The sequence below is a fragment of the Colletotrichum acutatum genome, assembly GCF_030867785.1.
Source record: "Colletotrichum acutatum strain CBS 112980 chromosome Unknown BDZ83scaffold_3, whole genome shotgun sequence".
NCBI lineage: Eukaryota > Fungi > Ascomycota > Sordariomycetes > Glomerellales > Glomerellaceae > Colletotrichum > Colletotrichum acutatum.
The window spans coordinates 203,035-225,764 of NW_026848997.1; the positions used below are offsets into that span (position 1 = coordinate 203,035).

General features: G+C 53.6%; 4 protein-coding genes across 4 annotated transcripts; 2 read left to right on the plus strand and 2 right to left on the minus strand.

Annotated features, from left to right (window-relative positions):
- Positions 1-175: 175 nt before the first annotated feature.
- On the plus strand, positions 176-4,970 carry BDZ83DRAFT_242805 (intron-binding protein aquarius). Its single transcript, XM_060501878.1, has 4 exons — positions 176-676; positions 730-1,217; positions 1,271-4,345; positions 4,407-4,970. The coding sequence occupies exons 1-4, from the start codon at positions 387-389 to the stop codon at positions 4,865-4,867; spliced, it is 4,314 nt and encodes a 1,437-aa protein (XP_060371267.1). The 5' UTR covers positions 176-386; the 3' UTR covers positions 4,868-4,970.
- A 357-nt stretch (positions 4,971-5,327) lies between these two features.
- BDZ83DRAFT_242823 (uncharacterized protein) lies at positions 5,328-5,853 on the minus strand. Its single transcript, XM_060501879.1, has 2 exons — positions 5,578-5,853; positions 5,328-5,379 (listed from the first exon to the last, which is right to left on the minus strand). Exons 1-2 carry the CDS (start codon positions 5,768-5,770, stop codon positions 5,366-5,368), a joined length of 207 nt encoding a protein of 68 aa, XP_060371268.1. The 5' UTR covers positions 5,771-5,853; the 3' UTR covers positions 5,328-5,365.
- Positions 5,854-11,268: 5,415 nt separating this feature from the next.
- On the plus strand, positions 11,269-16,165 carry BDZ83DRAFT_646188 (uncharacterized protein; the record flags this gene model as incomplete). The annotated part of the gene is made up of 5 exons (XM_060509932.1): positions 11,269-11,862; positions 11,938-13,176; positions 13,233-15,593; positions 15,650-15,999; positions 16,057-16,165. 5 exons carry the CDS (start codon positions 11,269-11,271, stop codon positions 16,163-16,165), a joined length of 4,653 nt encoding a protein of 1,550 aa, XP_060371269.1.
- A 1,525-nt stretch (positions 16,166-17,690) lies between these two features.
- On the minus strand, positions 17,691-22,283 carry BDZ83DRAFT_565263 (DNA polymerase; the record flags this gene model as incomplete). The annotated part of the gene is made up of 4 exons (XM_060503732.1): positions 17,691-19,433; positions 19,491-21,776; positions 21,831-21,934; positions 21,992-22,283. 4 exons carry the CDS (start codon positions 22,281-22,283, stop codon positions 17,691-17,693), a joined length of 4,425 nt encoding a protein of 1,474 aa, XP_060371270.1.
- Between the last annotated feature and the right edge of the window lie 447 nt (positions 22,284-22,730).

Below are 22,730 nucleotides of genomic sequence, written 5' to 3' on the forward strand. Positions count from 1 at the left end.
TCCACCGACTGGCGCTACCACCCTGGAAGAAGTTTACAGCACCCTTTTGAGACACCCATAGGCACCTCGCGACTCAGGTGCTCTATCGGACCAGTGAGCAGCCCTATAGTGTGCAAGCAAACACTGGGGGAAGACTGATCGCGTCGCTTTGTCGCGTGGGGGACCTGCACCACCAGCCAACTTACCTCCATCTGAGAGTGCGACTTGCCCGAAAAGCAAGGCTGAAATTTTTGAGAGGTGAACGAGCTCTGCATTTCGTCACTTTAAACGATTGCGCGCCTGCGCATCGAATTTTCCACAGCAAATCGATACCCGCCTCGTCTTTTCCTTACCAGCATGCAATCGCGCATATAGGCATTTCGTTTCGTTCGAAGTTGAAAAGCACCATGCCGACAGCCAAGAGGCAGAAGAAGAGCAGCGAGGCTCAAGCTGCGCCGTCAACCCGATCCCAAACAAAGGCCACCAGCGACCGTCCGACGGTTGCCGACATCGAGGGGGAAAGCGCATTCGCTCAATTGGCAAAGAAGCATTGGCTGAAGACGACAAGGAGCAAGAGGGCGACCAAGATCAAGGTCAAGAACGATGTTCTCAAGCAAGAGATATGGGATGTTTTGGAACGTGATGGTTTTCCGTATAAGTCTATCTTGACTTTGGAGAGCTTGCAGACTCTCGAGAGGTATGTGCAATTGCGCTGATCTCTGAATATTTGCTGATCCTAACGTCCCTTAGTTACCTGTGGCCCGGATACTCCGACGATTCCTCCAACCATCATGTCTTACTGTTGGTCCTGCTGGCTAACGTGAAGCGCCGTGAGCAACTCGAGGCATGGAGCATATTCGAGGATCGGCCAGACGAATTCTCGAGCCTTTTTCGCCGAATCCTATCTCTGACTCTCGACCAAACGCTTTCGCCTGCGATCCGGACACATCTGCTGTCATTCTTGATCTCGGCCTTTCAGAGCTTGGACTGCGCGATTGTGAGGAAAGAGTGCGCACCGTTGGTTTCAATTTCGATATGGCACAGCTTGTCGACGGAAGAACTACGCGAAGAGAAGCTCGAGCAGCACGCGCATGTGAGAAAAGCATGGCGTGCTGCAGGAAAAAGATACGACGCTGCCGACGACGCTACAAAGGCGAAATTGCGGTTTGATCGATCATGGCTGTACAGCTTGGTCCTGCACTTTCTCAGCTTGATATACACAGAAAACGCAAAGCCAGGTAAGAAACTGTCATATGATTAGCTGAGGGAACGCGTGTCTGACGTGAACTAGACCAAGTCCTATACTGCGAGCGTTTTGTCGAGTTCCTGACAGACTTACAAAGCCAACTTCCCACTCGACGTTATGTCAACACACTCCTGCTTGACCTCCACATTCTCCCCGCCATGCGCCTCTCTCCTGTCTTTAATGACGAGGAGAACAGTCTTTTGAGGGATTTGAACGCACTTCTCAGACATTACACCTTTTTCACAATTGATGACCAAACAGGCGCACAGCTGAGCCGGACAGAAGCGTATGACAAGCACTGCGCAAACTTGTCAAGGCTTCAGAAGACGTCACTGAAGCATTTCAAGGAAAAGCTCACTGTGTTAGCGTTGTCGAACTATGGCTCCATTGACAAGAGAGATGAGCTGGCCGGACTTCTGGAACCTCTGACCGACGAAGAGATTGTTGAGTTGGCAGGATTGCTTCGCCTCCGGACGACGTATCCAGACTCTTTATCAGTGAGCATCGACAGGAAATTTCTCCTAGAGGCGCTTCTCACCACATTTGAACGGCGGAAGACCTTCCAGGAAATCTCTCGCGACATGGCGTTGGTCCCCACGGAGCAATCTCTGTTCGAGAACAACGTGATGAGAACCGAGAACTACGATGGTTCCCATCCTCTCGCTTTGCCAAAACTTAACTTGCAGTACCTGTCAGTTGGCGACTTCCTCTGGAGATCGCTCGTCTTGTACCGTGCCGAGTCATTCTACGGCATCAGGAAAGATGTTGAGTCCGCCATTCGTCGCCTTCGGCCCGAAAGCCGCAGACCGGGTGAAACCAGCTTCCAAGGGTTCTCCAAGATGGCCTTGCCGACTACAAAACCTTCAATCCTCGAAGTTGTGCCTGCCCTCGTAGGCGACGACAAGCCGTCATTGGTTCGGGCGGAAATCTCCATTGATGTTCGCCGCCTGAACGATGGTATCAAGCGTGAATGGGACTCGCTGAGACCAGACGATGTAGTCTTCCTTCTTGCCATCCAGGCTCCCGCCTCCCAAAGCGCTACGAACGGAGATAGTGCACACTCAGAAACCGAGAAGCTTGGCATCATCTCCATTCGATCTGCCGAGATCATTCAGATCACTGACGACAAGGGCAAGGTGGTTCGAGATGGTTCCGGTCACTACGACAGCCGTCGGAGATTCCAGTTGAGACTGGATTCCAGGACATATGCTGCGGATGCCGAGCGCTCCTCTGCAAGTCCGCCCGAGGCATACGAGCGGATCAATGTTATCATGCGTCGCAGCGGAAGAGAAAACAACTTCAAGCCCGTATTGGAATCTATCCGCAGCTTGACACTTTCAGAGGTCCCGATTGCTTCGTGGTTCCATGAAGTTTTTCTCGGCTACGGCGACCCTGCCGGTGCAACCTACAAGCAGTTGCCGAACCGCATCAAGACTATCGACTACCGAGACACTTTCTTGGATTGGCAGCATCTTACTGGGAGCTTGCCAGGCAAGATTGTGGAGCCGAGTGATGATGTTTCTGGCAGCTTCGGCCCTCCTTATGTGTTGGAAACTGCCGAGCGTCAAGCCGTTGAACCCTCATCAAAGCCATCCAAGAAGCGTCGTCGGGACACTGAGCCTGCCTTGCTGGCTGAGGTGGAGACAGTGAAGGTATCAACGTATAAGCCGCCCAACACTGGCCCATATCCTGTCGACGCGCCGAAGTTAAACAAGGTGCGATTCACTCCGGCACAGATAGAAGCGATCACATCGGGAACGCAACCTGGTCTCACAGTCATCGTGGGCCCTCCTGGAACGGGCAAGACGGATGTCGCAACACAAGTCATCAACAACATCTATCACAACTTTCCGGAGCAGAAGACGCTCTTGATTGCACATAGCAACCAGGCGCTCAACCAGTTGTTTGCAAAGATTGTGGCCTTGGACATTGATGCCCGTCATCTGCTTCGTCTGGGACACGGCGAGGAAGAGCTCTACACGGAAGGCAGTTTCAGCAAACACGGTCGTGTCGAATCTTTCCTGGAAAACCGAGATCGATACTTGCTGGAGGTCAACCGTCTAGCATCCAGTATTGGTGCCCCTGGTGCTCACGGTAATTCTGCAGAAACGGCCGGCTACTTCAACTCCGTGTACATTGAGCCAGCGTGGACCAAGTTCACCGAAATCACCAAGGCGGAAGAGGCCTCGGCTGCTGACATTGTCGGCGCTTTCCCCTTCCATCAATTTTTCTCAGATGCGCCGCAGCCCCTATTTACAACCGAAGCCGACAAAGAAAGCATCCTTGATGTTGCTAACGGGTGCTACCGCCATATTGCAAAAATCTTCTCTGAATTGGCCGACGCCATGCCATTCGAGATTTTACGCCGAGACAAGGATAAGGCCAACTATCTCCTGACCAATGAAGCACGAATCATTGCCATGACGTCTACTCATGCAGCAATGAGACGTGGAGAAATCGCTTCCCTTGGATTTCACTATGACAACGTTGTCATGGAGGAAGCAGCTCAGATCACTGAGATTGAAAACTTCATTCCCTTGGCCATGCAGAAGCCAAAGAAGGGGCAAATGGGCCTGCAGAGAGTTGTCCTTTGTGGTGATCACTTCCAGAACTCCCCAGTCATTCAGAGTATGGCATTCCGGCACTACGCAAATCTTGAACAGTCGCTGTTCTCGCGACTCGTCCGCCTTGGAGTGCCCACTATCAACCTGGACCAGCAAGGCAGAGCTCGATCATCCATTGCCAGTCTCTACCAATGGCGGTATCCCAAGCTGGGCAACCTGCCTCACGTGGAAAGCGAAGGCGAATACTCTGTGGCGAACGCTGGCTTCAAGTACGACTACCAGTTCATCAACGTCCCCGACTACAAGGGACGTGGAGAAACGGAGCCAACTCCTCACTTCATCCAAAACCTCGGAGAGGCGGAGTATGCAGTGGCTGTGTACCAATACATGCGCCTTCTAGGCTACCCGGCGTCGAAGATTAGCATTCTGACCACTTATGCTGGCCAGCGAGCCCTGGTGAAAGACGTCTTGGCCCATCGATGCGCCGACAAGACCATCTTTGGCATGCCCAAGATTGTCACAACCGTGGACAAGTACCAGGGCGAGCAAAACGACTGTAAGTTCTACCGTTGGTGCGCAGCGTGACTGATCTGTGCGGAAAACTAATTGTGTTCTAGATATCATTCTCTCGTTGACCCGCACATCAAGAGTTGGATACCTTCGGGACATCCGTCGCATGACGGTTGCGCTTTCTCGCGCGCGTCTCGGTTTGTACATTCTTGGCCGTCGTGAGATATTCGAGGCATGCTATGAGCTACGGCAAGCGTTCGACCAGCTCTTGGCTCGACCTGATAAGCTCATGCTTGTCACGGGCGAGCTCTACCAGACAGAGAGGCTGAATGTTGAAGATGTCAAGACTGAAGTCCCAGGAGAGGTTTGCATGGAAGGAGTGGAGCATCTTGGCCAGTACGTATACCAGATGACCAACACCAAAGTGAAGCAGCTGCAAGCCGAGGGCACGATGGCTGGAGGTGGAGAGATGGAGATTCTCGAGACTCCGCTGGAAGTTGTGGACGAGGCGGAAGAAGAAGAAGGAAAAGGTGCCGCGGAGGCCATCCCTGATGGAGTTGAGGAGTGAGGAACAAGCATGGCGAGGCGTGTTGATGAGATACAAGAATGACGGCCAGAGCGGTGGTCATCTAGTAGGATAATGACGGGAATGGCTCATTTCTACAGTGTTTACGAATATCGGATGGGTAGACCCAACTACAAACAGGCCAGGGACCTTGACGAGCAAGATGCTTGAAGCAACTCTGTGCTATACTGTGCCCCCTTGCCCCTTCAATGACAAAGCTTGCGTATGTGAGAATCCTCAAGCACGTGCACGAAGTTGTGAGTTACAGAGTGGCACACAATGGCTATTCTAGAACGACGGGTGGAATGTTTGAAGTTGAAAGGACGGCGATCAAACGGCTCTGGCCGACTTCATCTGTGCAGAGAAAGCAGGAAGGATGCTATAATTACCGCCCATACTCCTGTAGCCATCCTCGATCAGGATGAGACCCATGGTGATGAAGCGCGTCTTGAGTACAATACATAAACTTACAAAGTAGCGCCGACCATGAGTTACCTTCCATTACAGGTAGGTAGCTAGGTGCTTAAAAATCTAAGGTAAGTAGAGTCCGACCAGCCAGTAAGCGCCGGCTGTCTGGGGTCCGTACACCATGTACGGTGACGACAACCACTGCAGCACTGGTACTGCAGAAAAAGGGTGTTTTGGATATGATGAGCAGGGATGGGCAGGGGGAAAGCAGGGAAGAAACGTCAGGTCAGCTAAGTAAGACTCACGGGCAGATCCGTAGTACTGTATATGCAAGTCGCTGGCTACGGCAGACGGTAACGGCGTAACGGAGCCCTGTTGGGGGCTTCTTCGTCTCGAGTCTTTGGGATCGATCTCACTGGGCATAGGGGTTCGGATGGAGGGGTTAGAAGGAATCGGGGAATTTTGTTGTTTGACTGTTCTTAAGGGGAGTGACTGCATAAAGGCTCTGAGTCAAACGTGTGAGGTGTTCTGCCCTTTATGTGAGTCTGCGTGCGTGTCATGATGCTGAGGCGCGGTTGACCAAGGAGTGGAAGGGGAAAAGTCTAACGGAATGGTGTGGCAGCTGGCATACAGAGCGTTACGATGACCAGGCACCAGTGCCATGTTACGCACCACAGAGAGGAAGGAAGAAGAGAACAGAGAATGACTGGACTGGGTGACTGATTGGCTGGTAATTAGAACAGCGCAACCAAGGCAACACAGGACACAAGAAAAGCACGAGCATCGCCCCGAGCTTGCTTGGAGCAACGGAAGAACAACCCTCTCTCCACCCCTAAAATAGTGCTCCCGTCCGTTAGCGCGTTCGCGCTGCGACCGAAAGAGGCCAGCTGCAACTTGGGGAAATCAGACTCTACCGCCTGAATGGGGGAGAGGAGAAAGAATAAGATGGGGGGGAAAGCACGGGTAACGGAGAGCCTGTAAATTCGGATATTGGGCAACGTTCAGGCACTGGGCTCCGTGAGTAACCTCATTTCTCTTCCCTCAAGCTCACCTGTGACTCCCCGTCTCACTTATCATGGAGACTTGTCTTCGTTCGCCTTAGGTCTGTCTGTACGGAACTACGCTAGCTATTCAAATGAAGCCCAATCAATTTAGAGAGGCGACGCGTCTGACACGCGCACATGTTGCCACTTTTTTCTGTCCAACATTGCTCTTCACTAACTGTGGCCGACGAAAGAGCTATAATGAGAAATTCCCGTTATTAGCAAGCTTGCTGTTTTGTATGTGTTCGTAATGGACGCAGTTTTTTTTTTTTTTTTTTTTTTGAAGACTATGCGACTGGGCAAAGGATCGGGCGAGAGAAAAGTCAAGGTCGATGACACGACGCGCACCCATGTTCGCGCCACGCCATGCCATGCAATCAATTAAAGGGAGGAATGAGGCTGCCGCTGAAGTCACTTTGTCACTGTTCTAGACTTTCCATTTCCAGACGACCTCCTGTTCCAACGGCGCAAACCCCCCTATTAACGCAGAGAATGAGGTAGCACACACCCAGGGATCGATTTCGTCCACGGAGTCATACCGCAAAATGGTTTGCTTATTCCTTGTGTCCAGTAGTATTAGAAGCAAGCAATAAGGAAGTCTGCTTCGCCTGTTCTCTCGGCGTTGGAGGCCCAATACAATCAGGTGTATGTAAAGCTGGTGTTCTTTTCCAGGTTTACTAAGTGAATGGGGAGGGGGCCATCTCAACCCAAGCCAGAGACTCGCAGATCCCACGTACGACATTGACGGGGGCATTGAGGCCGACAAGGGCACATTTTGGGCCCCCCGGATATCCCATCGTGCCCATGTCATCTAATCCCACTGCGCGATGCGCATTGCCATTTAGCCCATACCCGGTACCCGCGCTGCTTTGCGCGTTGACGCGTGCGATGGGTGATTGATGGGAAAAGAGATGCCGATCCGCCTGACGGTGCTGGGGTTGTCACACACCTCGAACAAAGAAGCCGTCGACTCACCAGAGGAGGGTCAAAGCGAGATGGATGAGTCTTTGTGTGTTTGTCATACTGGATACACTGAATGAGAAGCTCATTAGTGAGCTGACTTGCGAATGATCGTGACTGGTGTGGACAGCTGTACGCGACGGGAGCTTTCTTAGCCATCGGACTTAGGACACCGGAGGCGATGCCGCCGAATTAAGACGAAGTGACTGGTTGGCTGGGTTTCCGGGGGGAGCGGGAACGTTCGCCTCGTCCGGACTGGTGTTGGATTCTGCCGCACTGATTCGTGGTGGCAACTCTATTGGCAAAGAAGGGGAAAAAAAAAAAAAAAAAGAACTGTAACCTGCCGTGCTGTTGCACGAATAAGACGAGTGAACTGAGCCGTTGCCTCCGTACCTAGTATTGGGATCTAGAAGTTGAGGAATGGCAAACTCCCTGGTGTTGATAACAATAGCAGCTACTCCTAGGTTGAGACTGCCCTCCTCTGGAAGTACGGCATTGCAAAAGAGCATACTAACCATGGGGAAAAGAAGGAGGGCAAAAAAAAAAAAAAAGAAAAAAGGATGAGGACAAATCGCACGTGTTAGTCTCTCTCCGACGCCGGGCAGCTGCAGGGGTACGAGCTCGGGCAGGGTAGGGGTGTTTGGGGTGGCCCTTGTCCAGCCTTGCTCGCCTCTTGTGTTCTGGCTCCTTGTTCGAGAGACCAGGGTCACTGTTTGAAACCGACATTCCGGACCAAGTTAAAATTTCCTCCTCCTCTTTGTACGGAGTCGAAGCGATTGTCGAAGTTGCCTGGAATCACTGTCTGTATCCGTACAAGGCAATAGGGAAGAAGGAATATGGAAGGCATTGTTACGGGTTGCCGGGTCAGGTACGCGTGCAGATTCTCGAGGCACGGCTGCAGAAGCTTCCAATAGTCGTGGCCACTGTTGCGCCCTTCCGATACTTAGGAAGAGTGGGAGAGCGAGCCAGAGACCGCGTTGACCGTGTTCGGGGGTATTGCATATATGTGTGTTTTGCTATATGTACAGCCGGTACCGTCACGGCAGGCGTCAGAGCTACATGTTGCAGAAGTAAGGTAGCTGATGGTTAGCTAGTGTGGTTGATGGCGTAGTGATGCAGGTGCACTCGTCACTTAAAGTAGGTTGGGTCTGAACATCTGAAGTGCATTCCACAGCCTGAGGCCCAGCCAAGTGCGAGTTTGGCATGGTAAACCCCCGATAGCAAGAAAACGGGACACCTCTCATCTTGCTAGGCTGGTGTTGCATGGCAAGAGGATGAAGCAGTTTGCAAGTGCAAGTGCAAACCCAACTCTACCCTACCACCTGCCTGCCTACCTTACCTAACATGCCTGGACGGATGATTCGCGGATCTGGAAGGAGCCCAACTGAAGGGTCGAGCCATCTCCGTCAGGAACCTTGGTTGTTCGGCTGTCTGAGAGCCTATCAACCGGCCCAGGCATCTGATAATGGCATTTTCACTCAACACCCTTTTCTCCAATTTCCAGCCGTGGAAACTCGAAAGACTTTGGATCTTCTCAAGAATGTGGCGGGAGGGCCTGTTCGACTCCACCCATTGGCATGCAAAGCTCGCACTTCCACACAGCCTGCCGCCAGGTGCCGAACACCGGAGTTCCACGATGATTTGTACAGCGACTCCGAGGCAGGCAGTTGGTCGGTTGGACGTTGTTGCGAGAGGACCCTATGGAAGCTGAGTGGGCAGGACGGGACTCAGGAGCAGTATCCGTACGGGGACAGAAAAAACAACGACAGGAAAAAAAAAAAAAAAAAAAAAGAGAAGAGGACAGAAAAGGGTCCTAGAGTTTGCTGCCCAGATTGTAAAAAGAACAAGGGTCTGGCCCCCAGCATCTCCATGAATAACCACATCTACTACCACTGTGGCACTGTGGCACTGTAACTCCTCCTTGTCGTATCCAAGCCCAGCCGGCGAGTGAGAACAACCTGAGGAAATAACCAGGAATTGACGTGGTGCGTGCCCTTCCGTAGTCTGTATCAGTCTCGTTGTATTTCCAAGTACCCCAAGCTAAGGTACGCTTGAGACTTGAGTCCGGCCCAGGTAGAACCGGAAGTTGGGGAAAGGCATGCAAGTAATCAGACCCAACACCCGGCGCGTCGGAGGGACGACAGTTGCAGAGCACTCTCCAAGCCATCTTCCACTAAGAGGGCCCTGATTAGGAAACTTGCCAACGTCAGGCCATCTTGGGATGATATCATGATTCGGGCGAGATGTTGATATGGAGTTGCAACCTTGGTACCACAAATACAAGATTTCAATCTTCCTCTTGACCTTTTTCCCGATTCCTCATACTGTAAAATATCTCGAACATGGTGAACTTGCGTGCAAATGAGAAACGAGAAAGGAAGCAGGGGCGAAGCAGCCAGCCACCTAGGCATTGTTTGTGCACTCTTTGTGCCCTCCTTACTCTAGGTGCCTACGTACCAATCCCTCTCTATACATCCAAGACAGGCTGACCCAAGGATACCTTACTACTTATGCACCTTCCTAGGCTTCGAAACACAAGACAAAGACAACATGTGGCTCAGTCAGGCAATAAAAATACACATGAGTACGAAGCAAGCTGGAGAAATGAGGCTGAATGAGATGGCTCTTTACTGACAGTGCCTCAACTTCATCACCAGGCTGGTGATGAATAATTGCTACGTCGGCCCGTGTCAGCTGCCCGACCAAGAGGGTTACGCCGCCAGAGTACCTTAGGTGGCAGAGCGATAGGCAAGTGACGGAAGTAAAGATAAATCAAAGGTCCCTTCCACTCCGGGTGGAATCCACACTGTCTTTTGTGCGTGGCAATTGCGGGTCCGATACCGTGTTGATAAGCGAGAGATTTGGTTACCAACGCACTGTCATCCCGCAAAAAAAAAAAAAAAAAAAGGATGGGTCGGGGCCTTCTTCACTGGGGTATGGATACCCGTAGAGGTTGGGACTCGGGAGGGAGCGTAAGGTAGGTAGGTGGTTCACTTCGCCTGAGTGAATGGGTATTAGGTCTTGCTTCAGTGAATTGATGCCAACACCCACGGGAGAAATGGTGAGATGAGGTAAGGTAGATAAATGATCAGCTATTCAAATAAACAGAGAATGGAACCCAAGACGGCTTCGGAGATATTTACCAAAGCCTCATTGCCTTCATCACTGATTTGGCAAGAGACTTTCATCTGTACCTGGAAGGTGAGGGTGAGGGCGAGCGAGGGCGAGGGCGGGCAAGTGAATGGAGAAAAAGGTCTGAGGCGGGTGTGGGCGCGGCGCGGGCTTATGATGAGGTACTTAACCCAATGTACCTTTTTCCTGGGTCCTTCCCTCCCACTCACACCCAGGTCCACGCCATATTATCTCGTCGCCCAAAATTTTTTTGATCGTTTCTTCTTCTAAACCTACCACAAACACCGAAACTGGTCCAGGTGGAATAATTTTTCCTTCACCAGAGAGACCCTTTCCGAATCGACAGTTTCTTCTGTAGCTCACCCTTCAGAAGACGACTCTCCCCTCCTCTGCAATACCCGCCGGTCAAAGGACACCTTTATTTGGTTTCTTCCAGGACCCGTTGCGTAGGCAGACATACCTTGTTGCCCCCCTCTCCACCCCCATCGCCTAGCGATATTTCCTTCCTGCCGTCAAGGAATCCACGAGCACTCACCCGCAACAACAAAAAAATCTCTCCTCCCGCATCCACCTTTTGGACCGAATCGACTTCGCACCCTCCGAAACGATCCGATCCATCTTTTTGCGAGGATTTTTTTCTCCTTCGAGTTCTTCTTGACACGGTCATTCATTTTTTTGAATTTCTGCGATCCGTCACCAAAACCGTACCCGAAATCGAATCAGTGATTCGGCATCCGAGCAATCGTCCCAGTTGCCGCACCTTCGACAACTACCCGACACCGACGTCAGCTTCGTTTCGACACGGTTCTTCATCAACGCTACTTTCTCCACGAACAGACGCGCTACGACGAGATTCCACATATGACTTCGACTGCCAGCCCTCAGTCCAACCCGGCGCCCACCCCCTCTGCTGCGACTTCGGCTCCTTCATATGCTTCCGCTGCCGGTGCGAACAAGAAGCAAGCCTCCACGCCGCTGATTGCGACGGGATCCAACCCACCTGTGGTGGTCGGTGGCTCCTCTGCGCAAAATGCAAAGCCGTCTGCTCCGTCACCAGTAAATGGACGTCCTCCTATCACACCTGCTGTGCCTGCTGCCCCTGCAGTCGCTCACGGCTCTTCCGCCAACAACATGAACGGAAGCGCACCCGATCACGCTCGCAAGAGCTCCGTTACCCTTAGCGCCAACGGCCCCAACAGCTTCGCTCCCAACGGCGGCCCCGTCGGTGGTGCAAAGCCCGGCATTCAGTTCGGATACAACTCTCCTGCTGTCGCGCACAGCACCCCTCAAGCTACCGCTGCTCCGATCCCCATTCCTGGATCCAACCAGAGAGTGCCTTCTCCCGCGCACTCTCCCTCTCCTATCCCCCAGCCCTCTGCTAGCGGTGGCCGCCCCCCTTCAGGCATGGCTCAGCCCAACGCGATGACCTTTGGCAGTCTCGGAAGCGATGGCGATGTAAGTGATATCAGCCCCGTCCTCTTCGGACACTGTGCTTGCGTTCGCGCCACTGACTTTCAATCTTCTTTTCAGCGCCACATGAGACAAGCCTCTACTCCCCAGAGCCAGGCCGCTCTTCCTGCGATGCCCGGCCAGCATATCCGACGCGAGTCCGGCGTTTCTCAGCACAGCGACGCCACTGGCCCTAACCAAGGCCCGGGCCGTGGAGGGTTCCAGCCCCAGGGCGGCCGTGGTCGTGGTTTCAACCCTCACCAGCCCCCGTACCAGGCCAACATGGGATTCCCCCCGAACCAACAGCAGTACAGAAACGGCCAGGGCCGCGGCGGTATGCCGCCTGCCTTCCACCCCGGAAGACCCATGCAACCCTACCCGAACTCGCCTCAGCCGGCCCGAAGCCCTGCTCTGGCCCATTCTCAGCCCGGCCATTCCCAGCCCGGAACCCCGAACATGCCCCCGGCGCAGATGCATCCCATGCCGATGCCAGCTCCCTCTCCTCAGTACTACCAGCAGGGCCCGCCCCCAAATGTAATTCCCCCTCCCTTTCAAGATCTTTCTGTTCCGTCGAATTTGGGTGCTGTTTTCGTTCCTTCTTTCAAGGGCAAAAAGAAGAATTTGAAGCACTGGGAGAAGTCTTCCCATGTGAAGTCGAGACAAGTCGAATTCTCGCATGACTTGCCATTCGACTCCAGCAGACCTCGGCGCCACAACAAGCATGGAGAGCAACTTTGGGCCGACCGCAACGGTTTGAACCCGAGTTACTGTACAGACTTGGGCGACTATGGCATCACTGAGCTGGCCTACGTATCGACTGAACCTAGTGGCTTTTGTCAAATCTCTCGTTCCCCAGTTCCCCCTATCGATCTCTCTCCTGAAAGCGGTAACTACGAAAGATTGCTAACTGAAACAAAGGCACAGTACGGCTACCCTCCCCAGGCAAACCACCAGTTCGACCAGTTTGGCCGACCCATCTACTACAACCAGATGGGATATATGCCCTCTCCCGGAGCGCCCCCGGCTTTCCAGCCTGGCTACGCCCCGCCTGCGTTCCACCAGCCTGCGCCGACTCCCATGTCACGCACCTCCTCTCACTCTGAGCGTCCCTCCTCTAGCACTGGCCAGCCGAACCAGCCTGTTGTTGTGTCTGGAACTCCCCAGCCTCAGAACGCACAAGTCAAGACCCCGGTTGTCGCGTCATCTGGCAACTTCGTTCGCCCCAAGAAGAGTGCCGCTATTGTCATCAAGAACGCTGCCGGCGAAGCGGTTGACTTCAAGAAGAGCATCAAGACTCCGTCGTCGCCTGCCCCTCCTATCGTCCAGCAGTCCAAGACTCCCCCATCGTTACCTCTACACCTACTCCTCCCCCTAAGTCCGCAACACCTTCCCACGCCCGCACAGATAGCCAGGCTACTCCCAAGACTCGTCAAGAGATTCAGGATGAGCTGAGAGCCAAGATACAGCAGGCCAAGGGTGGCGAGGACAAGGCGAAGGAAGAGGCCGATGCTAAGGCCAAGGCCGCCGATGAAGAGAAGAAGGCTGCCGAAGCCAAAGAAGAAGCCCGCAAGGCTGAGGAGAAGGCAAAGGAAGACGCTCGCAAGGCTGAGGAAGAAGCCGAAGCGAAGCGCAAGGCTGATGAGGAGGAGAAGGCCAAGGCCGCTGCCGCTGAGGAAGAGAAGAAGGCTGCTGAGGCCAAGGCCAAGGCGGAAGCCGAGAAGGCGGCTGAGAAGCCTGCCGAGAAGCCTGCTGCCGCTCCCGCTGATGAGGAGGACGAGATGGAGCGCATGATCCGCGAAATGGAGGAGGAAGATGCCCGTCGCGAGAAGGCTGCCGCCGAGTACGCCGCCAAGAAGCAAGCCGAGAAGGAGGCACAGAAGAAGCTTGACGAGGCAAACAAGGCTACCAACGCTGCTGAGGCTGACCGCAAGCTCCGTGAGGCCGAGCGCGAGATGGAGCGTCTCGAAGAGGAGAAGGAGAGAAAGCGTGCACAGGGCGGAAACACCCCTTCCGTCGCCGAGCTGCTCGCCGGAAAGACTGGTGACAGCGAGCCCGCAAAGGTTGGCGATGTTGCCGACAAGCTGTCCAACCTCAGCATTGGTGACTCCAAGGCTTCGACCCCTACCGAGGCTTCCGCTCCCAAGGCTACTCCCACCGAGAAGCGCGGCCCCAAGCCGTCACCTCTTAACTTGGCTCCCCTCAACACCAAGCCTGTTGAGCCGCCCCAGCCCAGCGCTGCTCTTCAGTCCCTGAAGTCTGCCCGATTCTTGACTGTCATGAACCAAGACCTGTACCCTGCTGGTATCAGCTCTCCCAACCCTGCCTTGAACGCTGCTGTTGCCAAGAAGGGCAAGACATTCAAGTACGATGCTCAGTTCCTGCTGCAGTTCCAGAAGGTCTTCACCGAGCAGCCTTCCACAGAGTTCCACCAGCAAGTCAAGTCTCTCATTGGCGACAACGATGGTTCTCGTTCTGCTTCTACCCCTCGTGCTGGTTCCGGTCGTGGTGGCTCCCAACGTGGCGCCGCTGCACCTCAAGTCGGTGCCATGGGCAGCTTCCGCGGCCCCTCTAACAACGTCCGCGGCACAACTTCTGCTGAACGGTTCGCTATGGCCAACGCAGCTATGGGCTCAGGTGGCGGCCCCGTTGGTAATATGGGCACTTTCCGCCAGTTCCCTGGTCCTCAGATGGTGAACCGAACACCCTCTTCCTCCAACATGGGACCCAACTCCCCCCGAACCCGTTCTGCCAGAGGTGGTGGCAGCAGGCGTAACGACTACAACGCCAAGGATGCGCAGGCGGCCAAGACCATGCCTCTTACGGCTGGCATGGAGCTCAAGCCCATCACTGTTTCCGCTTCAGGCTGGAAGCCTACCAGTGTTGGCAAGGGTCCCTCAGCATCTGGTCCTACTCCTGGCGGCGACCACATGGATCCTCAGATGGTTCAGCGCAAGGTCAAGGCTGCTCTCAACAAGATGACTCCGGAGAAGTTCGACAAGATTGCCGATCAGATTCTGGCCATCGCGGGCCAGTCCAAGGACGAGTCCGATGGCCGTACTCTCCGCCAGGTTATTCAGCTGACCTTCGAGAAGGCCACCGACGAGGCCCACTGGGCTTCCATGTACGCCAAGTTCTGCAAGCGTATGCTTGACACGATGAGCCCTGAGATCCGTGATGAGAACATCAAGGACAAGAACGGTGTCGTTGTTAGCGGAGGTGCCTTGTTCCGCAAGTACCTCCTCAACCGTTGTCAGGAGGAGTTCGAGCGCGGCTGGAAGGTCAACCTGCCCGCTAAGCCCGAGGAAGACGAGGGCAAGCCCCAAACGAACGAGGCCGCCATGCTTTCCGACGAGTACTACATTGCCGCTGCCGCCAAGCGTCGTGGTCTTGGTCTCGTCCAATTCATTGGTGAGCTGTACAAGCTTGGCATGTTGACGGAGCGCATCATGCACGAGTGTGTTCGCAAGCTTGTCGACTACGAGGGTATCCCCGACGAGGCTGAGATAGAGTCTCTCTCCAAGTTGTTGAGAACCATTGGTAACAACCTTGACGCTTCGGAGAAGGGCAAGGCCTTGATGAACGTCTACTTCGACCGCATCCAGCACATGATGGACATGCCTGAGCTTCCCAGCAGATTGAAGTTCATGCTCTTGGACGTCGTCGACCTTCGCAAGGCTGGCTGGGCTTCTAAGGAGGCCAACAAGGGTCCCAAGACTCTTGATGAGATTCGCGCAGAGGTATGATCACCCACCCCCAATCCTGCCAAAATACCATTTACTAACTCCTTATGTAGGCTGAGGCAGCTGCTGCCCAGAAGGCAATGGAGAACCAGCGCGGCGGCAGCCAACGCGGTCCCGGCGGCCGCCCCAATGTCGGCCGTGGTGATTCTCGCAACTTCTCCTCTGGCTACATGCAGGCCCAGTCCAACCAAGTCGGTATGGACGACTTGCGCCGCCTGAAGGGCTCGACGAGCAGAGCTGCCAGTGGCAATATCTCTCTTGGTCCCACCTCCATGTTCAGCTCTCGCAGCAACAGCGGACGCAGACTCGGACCTGGCGGCTCTCTTGGCCGCCCTGGCGAGGACTCTGGTGCTTCATCCCGCACCGGCACTCCCCCCACCACCCAACATCAAAACGCCTTCAGGTAAGCTATTCCACGCATTTGGAAATTGTTTTAGTCCATAACTAACCATAACGATAGTGCACTCGCCAACTTGGACAGCGAAACCCCGGCTTCTCCTCCTTCGACTGCTGCCTCTCCTGCACTGTCCAAGGCTGTTCCCGACAGCTCCGCTGCCGAGAGCAAATGAGAGTAGCCGAGTATTTCCTTTTCCAATAAGTCATTGCATTTAAGCAAATAGACAGGGGGCGGGGGCTGTTTGGTGCATTTACACAGAGGGCTTTCAGAGTTCGTGTTTCAAAAGTTACCCTGATCTTTGCTGCGGACCATGATACCTCGAAAGAATACCGACATAGACGATTCACACTGAGATAACCTCTCACCAGGAAGAGAGGTTCTCCATTTTCGGACTCCGGATGTTTCATTTTCTACATTCGGCCCTCTTCAACCCGATCGCATCAATTTCATGATGCGCTCAAACACAAGACACACACCGTGTTTTATTCCTTTTCTAATACGAGTTCACGACGCTTTATGGGTCTTCTTCTACGTGCCTGGCTACATGGGGAGCTGTGGCTAGGAAATGGTTGAATGCAGACAGGCCAGACGTACGAAGGAAGAGACGACCCCGGGAGAGTCCATCCAGCAACGGAGAGCTCATGCGCACGTTATGAGAGTGCGCGAATTTGCTCTTTACAAGGCGGGACATCAAAAAGCATACGCAGGAGCGTCGGCAAGGTCGTGATCCTGTTCCGAATGCAAAAAGGGGATTTAGGGATTTGTTCAGAAGAGGATTTTCGTCTTTTTTCATCCTTTTGGCATTGGCTTGGTCATCGCTGGCAGGTCTCTCGACGTCACAAACACTTTTTGGGCGTGGTTCCCGGTCATGGGAGGGAGTGGACTGGTCCAGCACCCATCTCTGTCCACTACGAAGGCAGAGAGGTGCTCGGTGGAAGAGCCAGGACTAGGGGTTTCAGGTCACTGGTCGCCAACAGTAGCTTGTTCCTTTGGTCTAGGCATCTTCGCTGGCGAAAAAGGACTGGTGAGGGGATAATCGACCGGGCGTGGAGGGACCTAATGCTTTCTCTGACTTTGTACATTTAATTCGGCAGCGAGCTTGCCAGTGGACCTAGCCCTAAAAAAGAAGAGACTACATAGTTCACAACCTTTCTTGTGTTCATAACATGTAACCGTGTATTTGTATGTGATTACAGTTCATCATGGAAACAGGCCAAAACGGCCCGTAGTGGTGAGTATCCGATCGACTCTCTGGTCCGCCTATCCGTTCAACTTGGCTATCACCGTCTACCATGTCACAGTGTTGATGAATGGGAACGCGGGAAAGCAGTCGTTGACATTGAACTTGTAATGTCCAGGGCACGAAGGTCACGAATTACATATGCAGTGGCAGGAAGGAAAATGTTGTACGAACAACCGCTTTGAAATAATATTAGCGATGTTTCCTACATCAACAACAAAACATGTTCAGAGGCTAGGTTTGCCCGCCTCGATTTCCCCAAGTCCAACCACAAACTCCGAGCTCCTCCCAAAGTCATCATCATCCTCCTCTAAAAGCAAGTTCAAATACCCGGTCACAACTTAGAGGCCAGCCCCCGAATCAACTCCCCAGAATCTTCCGTCATGTCCAAAACTTCCCATCCTAATCATGATCAGCCTATCCTTCGTCTGCAAGCTCCGTGTGGTGGCAAGTCGCCTCATGCTGCAGCAAGAAGCTTATTGAAGCCCAGCTTGGCAAACAGGGTGTCCATGGCGACCCATTGTCTACCGCACTTGTCGAGATACTTGTCCACCACGCCCTTGACAGTGCCAAATCGAACGCGGTTGTGCTCCGCCATCGCCAAAACCTTATCCTTGTGTTCGCGTGGAATGTCGCTCCCACTCTCCGCAGAAGCCTTGGTTTTGGCCTTATCGACGTCCCAGAGACTAGCGTAGTACACGAGCTGGTTGTAAATCGCCTTCTCGGTGTACTCGTAGCGCATGCGACCAAGGCAATCCCGTGCAAGGCCCTTGGGGCCTAGACAGCGTGTGCCGTAGACGTTCATTTGGCGGGTGCGCATGCCGCAGGCGGAATCATCGCAGATCAGCCAGCCCTCGTAGTAGCGTGCCGTCTGAGTTCGGAGGGCATGTTCGAGCTGGGCTACGATCGAGAGCGTTGAGATGGTGGCGCCGCAAGAGTCGCAAAGCACCCCTGATGCCGAGACGCGGTCAGGCTGTGCGAGCAGACCCTCGAACACAGAAGTCTTCTTGCATGCCCTGCAGCGCAGGGAGAGACGGGCACATTCGGCGAAACGCACTTCGTCGGGAATTTGTGACTCCATGGGGTGAATCTCAACATCGTTGCCGCCCCCACCTTGTTGCTGGTCCTGGACTGACTTGTACCTGCGGATGTCCAAGCCAAGGCACTCTGCAAGCTGAGAGCTTGAGGTTCCAACAATGTTCGCGCAGAGACGCTCGACTGGGGGGAAGATTTGCTTGCCAAGGTACCACTCGACATCCGGAGAGAGGCCGGAGTCGGCCTTCATGACATCTGGTGGAGAATAGGCTCTCTTCGGGGCAGGGTCGGAGCTCTGAGGATCGCCAGTGATGACATAGGAGATAACATCGCCACGGCGTACGTTCCTGCCTTTGGCAATTTCCCTCAAAGCAACTTGGACCTGGGGCATAGAGTCTGCGTTGGGATATTCTGTGGGGGCCTTGCCGAGCTGTGTGAAGATGATGTACTTCTGCACCGGAATAGCTTGCTCACGCATCTTACCAGAGATCTCTCTGAGGTATTCGTGAATGCGCGAGATCGACTTTTCGGTTTCATTGCCCGACAGAATCTCGTCAAGGATCTTGCTCGAGATTTCCTTGGACAGACCACAGTACTCACGACGCTTCATGTCGAGACCCTTGACTTCCATCTTCTCGATGAACTTGCCATCCTTTTCGACCAAATTGATAGCAGCGTACTTCTTCTTGGCCTGGAGCAAGATTCGGCGGAAAACGTTGTCAATGTCGATCTCCAAGAGTCTGTACCGTTCGTTGACGGCCTTCTTGAACTCTTGACCGACCTTGAAGGCATCGGACACATTCTCGACATTGGCGTTGATCATGACGGAATCGGTGTCTCCATAGATGACCTGGAGCTGGTTGCTCTCGGCGAGCTCCTTGGTGCTGCGCAAAATCTCACGACCCTTGTACGTAGTTAAGACGGCAAGAGGGCGCGCGTAGAAACGGGACTTGGTGTAGCCCAAGCATCCGTACATGGAGTTGGCCGTAAGTTTCAGCGCCAGCTGCTTGATATCCCAGGTGGCGAGCTGTTCTGGGGTTGCACTCTTGTCTTTCATCAAGGACTTGACTTGCTTTCTTCGGCCAACAAGTGTAGCAATGAGTCTGGGCAAGATGCCTTGCTCCTGATCCTTAGGAACCTCTGGCACAGCTTCGTCGTCTTGCTCCTGTTGCCTGAGTTAGCATCTGGTCTTGTTGGAGGGGAACGAAACGAATATGCATACCATAGTAGATCTATCCACAGTCGTGAAACAAATGTTGTACTCCTGGATGATGGAAGGGTACAGAGAGTTAAAGTCCATGACCAGGACGAACTTGTCGTAAAGGCCTTTCTCGGGCTCGAAAACGAGACCACCCTTGTATTTGTCCTTCTTTTTGCCGTCGCCCTCTTCGGCCTCATTTTCTTCCTGGGCCATTCTCCCCCTGAAAGTCTGCTTATCAGGGCAAATGTACTTATTGCGGTGGAACTCGTGCAACAGAATGTACTCGTTGCGCTCGGCGCGAGTTCCAGTGAGGGTTCTCGCCCATGAGTTACCGGCCAAGTTGGTGAGGACCTTAGTCAAGGGAAGAAGCTGAACCTGTAAAGCGAGTGCAGTGATGAAGTGGGTATCAGCCTCCATGTGTGAGACGTAGTTCATCATACCATCCTTGGACTGGGTTGCCCATGTCTTGAGCGCAGCTTCATTGTCGATGTCCTGTCTGCGGTTATTACCCGGCAGGTACAGACTGCACATTTCTGTCAAACTCCAAGATTGACACTTGAACATGGCAGACTTTCCAGCATCGTTGGCCAGGTCGCAAAGCAAACGACCAGCCATGATTTGCCTCTCAGCGAAGACATTGCCACCAACCTTGTTCATGGACGCTGGCCATTGCGTTCGCTTGAGTCGACCGAGCCGAGACCACTGGTGTGTCTTCTTCTCGTGAAGACGGTTGAGCAAAACGCTGTAATCGACTCCCTCCAACTGATGTCCAAGAATTACGTCTGGATCCACGACATCCAGCTGAGCAAGGAAGAACATGAGGATTTCTGACTCTTGGCGGAAGGTCTTGATGAGGCCTCTCTTCCTATCCTTTGCCATATTTTCAAATCCGAGGGGGAACGCTGTCCCATGAGGACGGATGAGGGTGAATGTTCGGCAGGGAAGCTTCTCGGCCGGAGTTGGATCAGCCAAGGAAGCCTTTTCGTAGATTCGAGCGCTGATTGCGAGAATTTCTTGCTTGTTGGCCTTAGGGTTGAAGGCGGTCCGCAACGCGATACTCATCAAGGTCAGGGGAGGTGTATCGAGGTTGTCAGAGTCGCTGAGCGTCGAGACCATGTTGGGGTGCTCGACGAGTACTTCAAGCTTGCAGTGAGAGGCGTTCTTGAGGGCACCAAAGTCGGCATCGGTAATCTTCAGCCAGCAGGGGCCCATGATGTTCTTCCACAGCACGAATTGCTCGAATAGAGCCGTGTTTGTGCCGAAGACACGCGAGAATGTATCTCCAGTAGTCGTACTGTCAATGACAGGCTTTGTGTAGGGATAGAGACACTTCAAGTACTGAGCCTCTTTGGGAATGCCTGGAAGCTCGAATGCGTACTTTCTTGTGCATGGCTTGATCTTGAACATGCCAACGTTCATCTTGGTCATGAGAGCATCAATCTCAGAGTAGACGTCCATCATCTCGACTTCCTCGCCTGTCTCTTCTCCGCCCTCGACTTTGGTCTCGCGGGGAAGGAAAAAGAGCTTGCGGAGAATGTTGTCGACCTTGACGAAGCAGCTGACATACAAGCCAGTCTTCTTGTTCAAAACCTTGCCAAAGAGGCAGAGACTGCCATTGACCTCGGTGTAGTCAGTCCAGAACATGTTGAGACTGCCGTCCTCCTCGATAGCATCCTTATAGTCTATCTTGCCGACGGTTCTAGCCTCCGCAGGAGAGCTTGAGACAACGTTGAGCTGGTCGGTAATGTTGTTCCATGCTGACGAGTCGACTGATGGGGCGGCGGGCTTGACCGGGGAAGAGCTCAAAGGCGTAGGGTAGGGATCGGGCTTGATAAGTTTCTTCGGTGGTCTTGACCCTGTGATGTTGACACTAGCAGCAGTGACCGCACCAGCGTGGGCAACCTCCATCATATCATCGTCTTCCTCCTCTAGGGGCTCCGGCTTGACCATTGCTTTGCGCTGGGCCACTTTAGCGGCAGGTGATGATGGCGCGGGGTCTTCGGACATGGGAACATCGTCCACAGTGATCGGGGCGGGGCTATCATCTCTGTCGTCGCCCATAGGGGGCAAATAGCCATCATCGACTGCTGAGTTGTCGAAAGTAGGAGACGATAGTCTGTCATCCACAGTCTTGGTTCTCTTGGTAAGGCGCGTCCTGGTCTCGGGGGCGGGAGAAAGCACACGGGTTCGGCGACGCTCGGGGGATCTGTTACGTTTGGCTGACCGGGACGCAGGAGCGGGGATGTTGGCGTCCACCTCTCCCAGGAGATCGAGAAGGAAATCGTCGTCTTCTTTCGTTTTGGCGACCTATGGCTGATATTAGCACAATGTTTCTCTCCTTTTTGGGAGCATCTGACGAACCTTTGGCTTGGCTTGTGTCTTGGTAGTACCCTTTGTGAAGTATTCGCTAATGTCTCTGTCGTTGGCATCTCGCTTGGCCGCTTCTTCTTCGCGCTGCTTTTTTGCTACTGGGTGTCAGTATGATAGATCTCGCAAGGATATGGATTGGATAGTCTTCTTACAGGCTTTGCTTGGCCTACCACGGCCCTTCACTGGCATATCCTCATCGCTTTCCGAGTAGTATTGGGGCTGGCGATCCCACTCCTCCCGGCCATCGTCGGCATATCCCTCGCCATTGTCGTCAACGACGAAATCGTCTTGATCCAGACGATCTCTAATGATCTTCTTGTATTGGTTCTCGTCAACCTCTTCGTAAAGCTCGTCGACCTCCTCGACCTCGTAGTTGGCTCTCTTGCCGGACGCTCGCAGAGCTCGAAGCTCAGCCAGCTTTGAGCGTCTGTCGACCTTAGGCATGGTGGGCAGGACAGGTGTGTCGAGTGCACAAGGGAAAAATCAAGTTCTCGAATGGACACTCAATTCATCGTATAGAGCAAGGAATTATTCGGCACCGGCGACAGGTACTGAAAGATTTGGCGTGTTGAACTGTGTTTGTATCGAGGAACGGAGTAGGCCTGTTGTGGGTGGGATAACACAAAGCACGGGATTCATGTGCACTATAATTTGGTCGTTCAGCCAGGGGCGGCGCGAGATGAAAGTCGCGTTCGTGTTTGGCGACGCGTTTTTTGCTTAATTGCCATCAGGCCAATTGGTCGAGTCTGCGCTAGACACAGCAAAGTGGGGGCAATCGTAAAAGGCCCGCCCCGCAACCAACGTCAATGTTCTGCGCGACACGCTAAGCCACCTCATGCAGGACACCCCCAAGACGCAGGCACAGGCATGGAGGCAAGCTCCCCGATAAGA

What these genes read in the sequence shown, in the direction of transcription:
- BDZ83DRAFT_242805 (XM_060501878.1), top strand. Translation starts at nt 387, where the DNA reads ATGCCGACAGCCAAGAGGCAGAAGAAGAGCAGCGAGGCTCAAGCTGCG. An exon ending in AGCTTGCAGACTCTCGAGAG is followed by an intron (nt 677 to 729) that starts GTATGTGCAATT and finishes AACGTCCCTTAG; the next exon opens with TTACCTGTGGCCCGGATACT. An exon ending in CCAGGGCGAGCAAAACGACT is followed by an intron (nt 4,346 to 4,406) that starts GTAAGTTCTACC and finishes ATTGTGTTCTAG; the next exon opens with ATATCATTCTCTCGTTGACC.
- BDZ83DRAFT_242823 (XM_060501879.1), bottom strand. Translation starts at nt 5,770, where the DNA reads ATGCAGTCACTCCCCTTAAGAACAGTCAAACAACAAAATTCCCCGATT.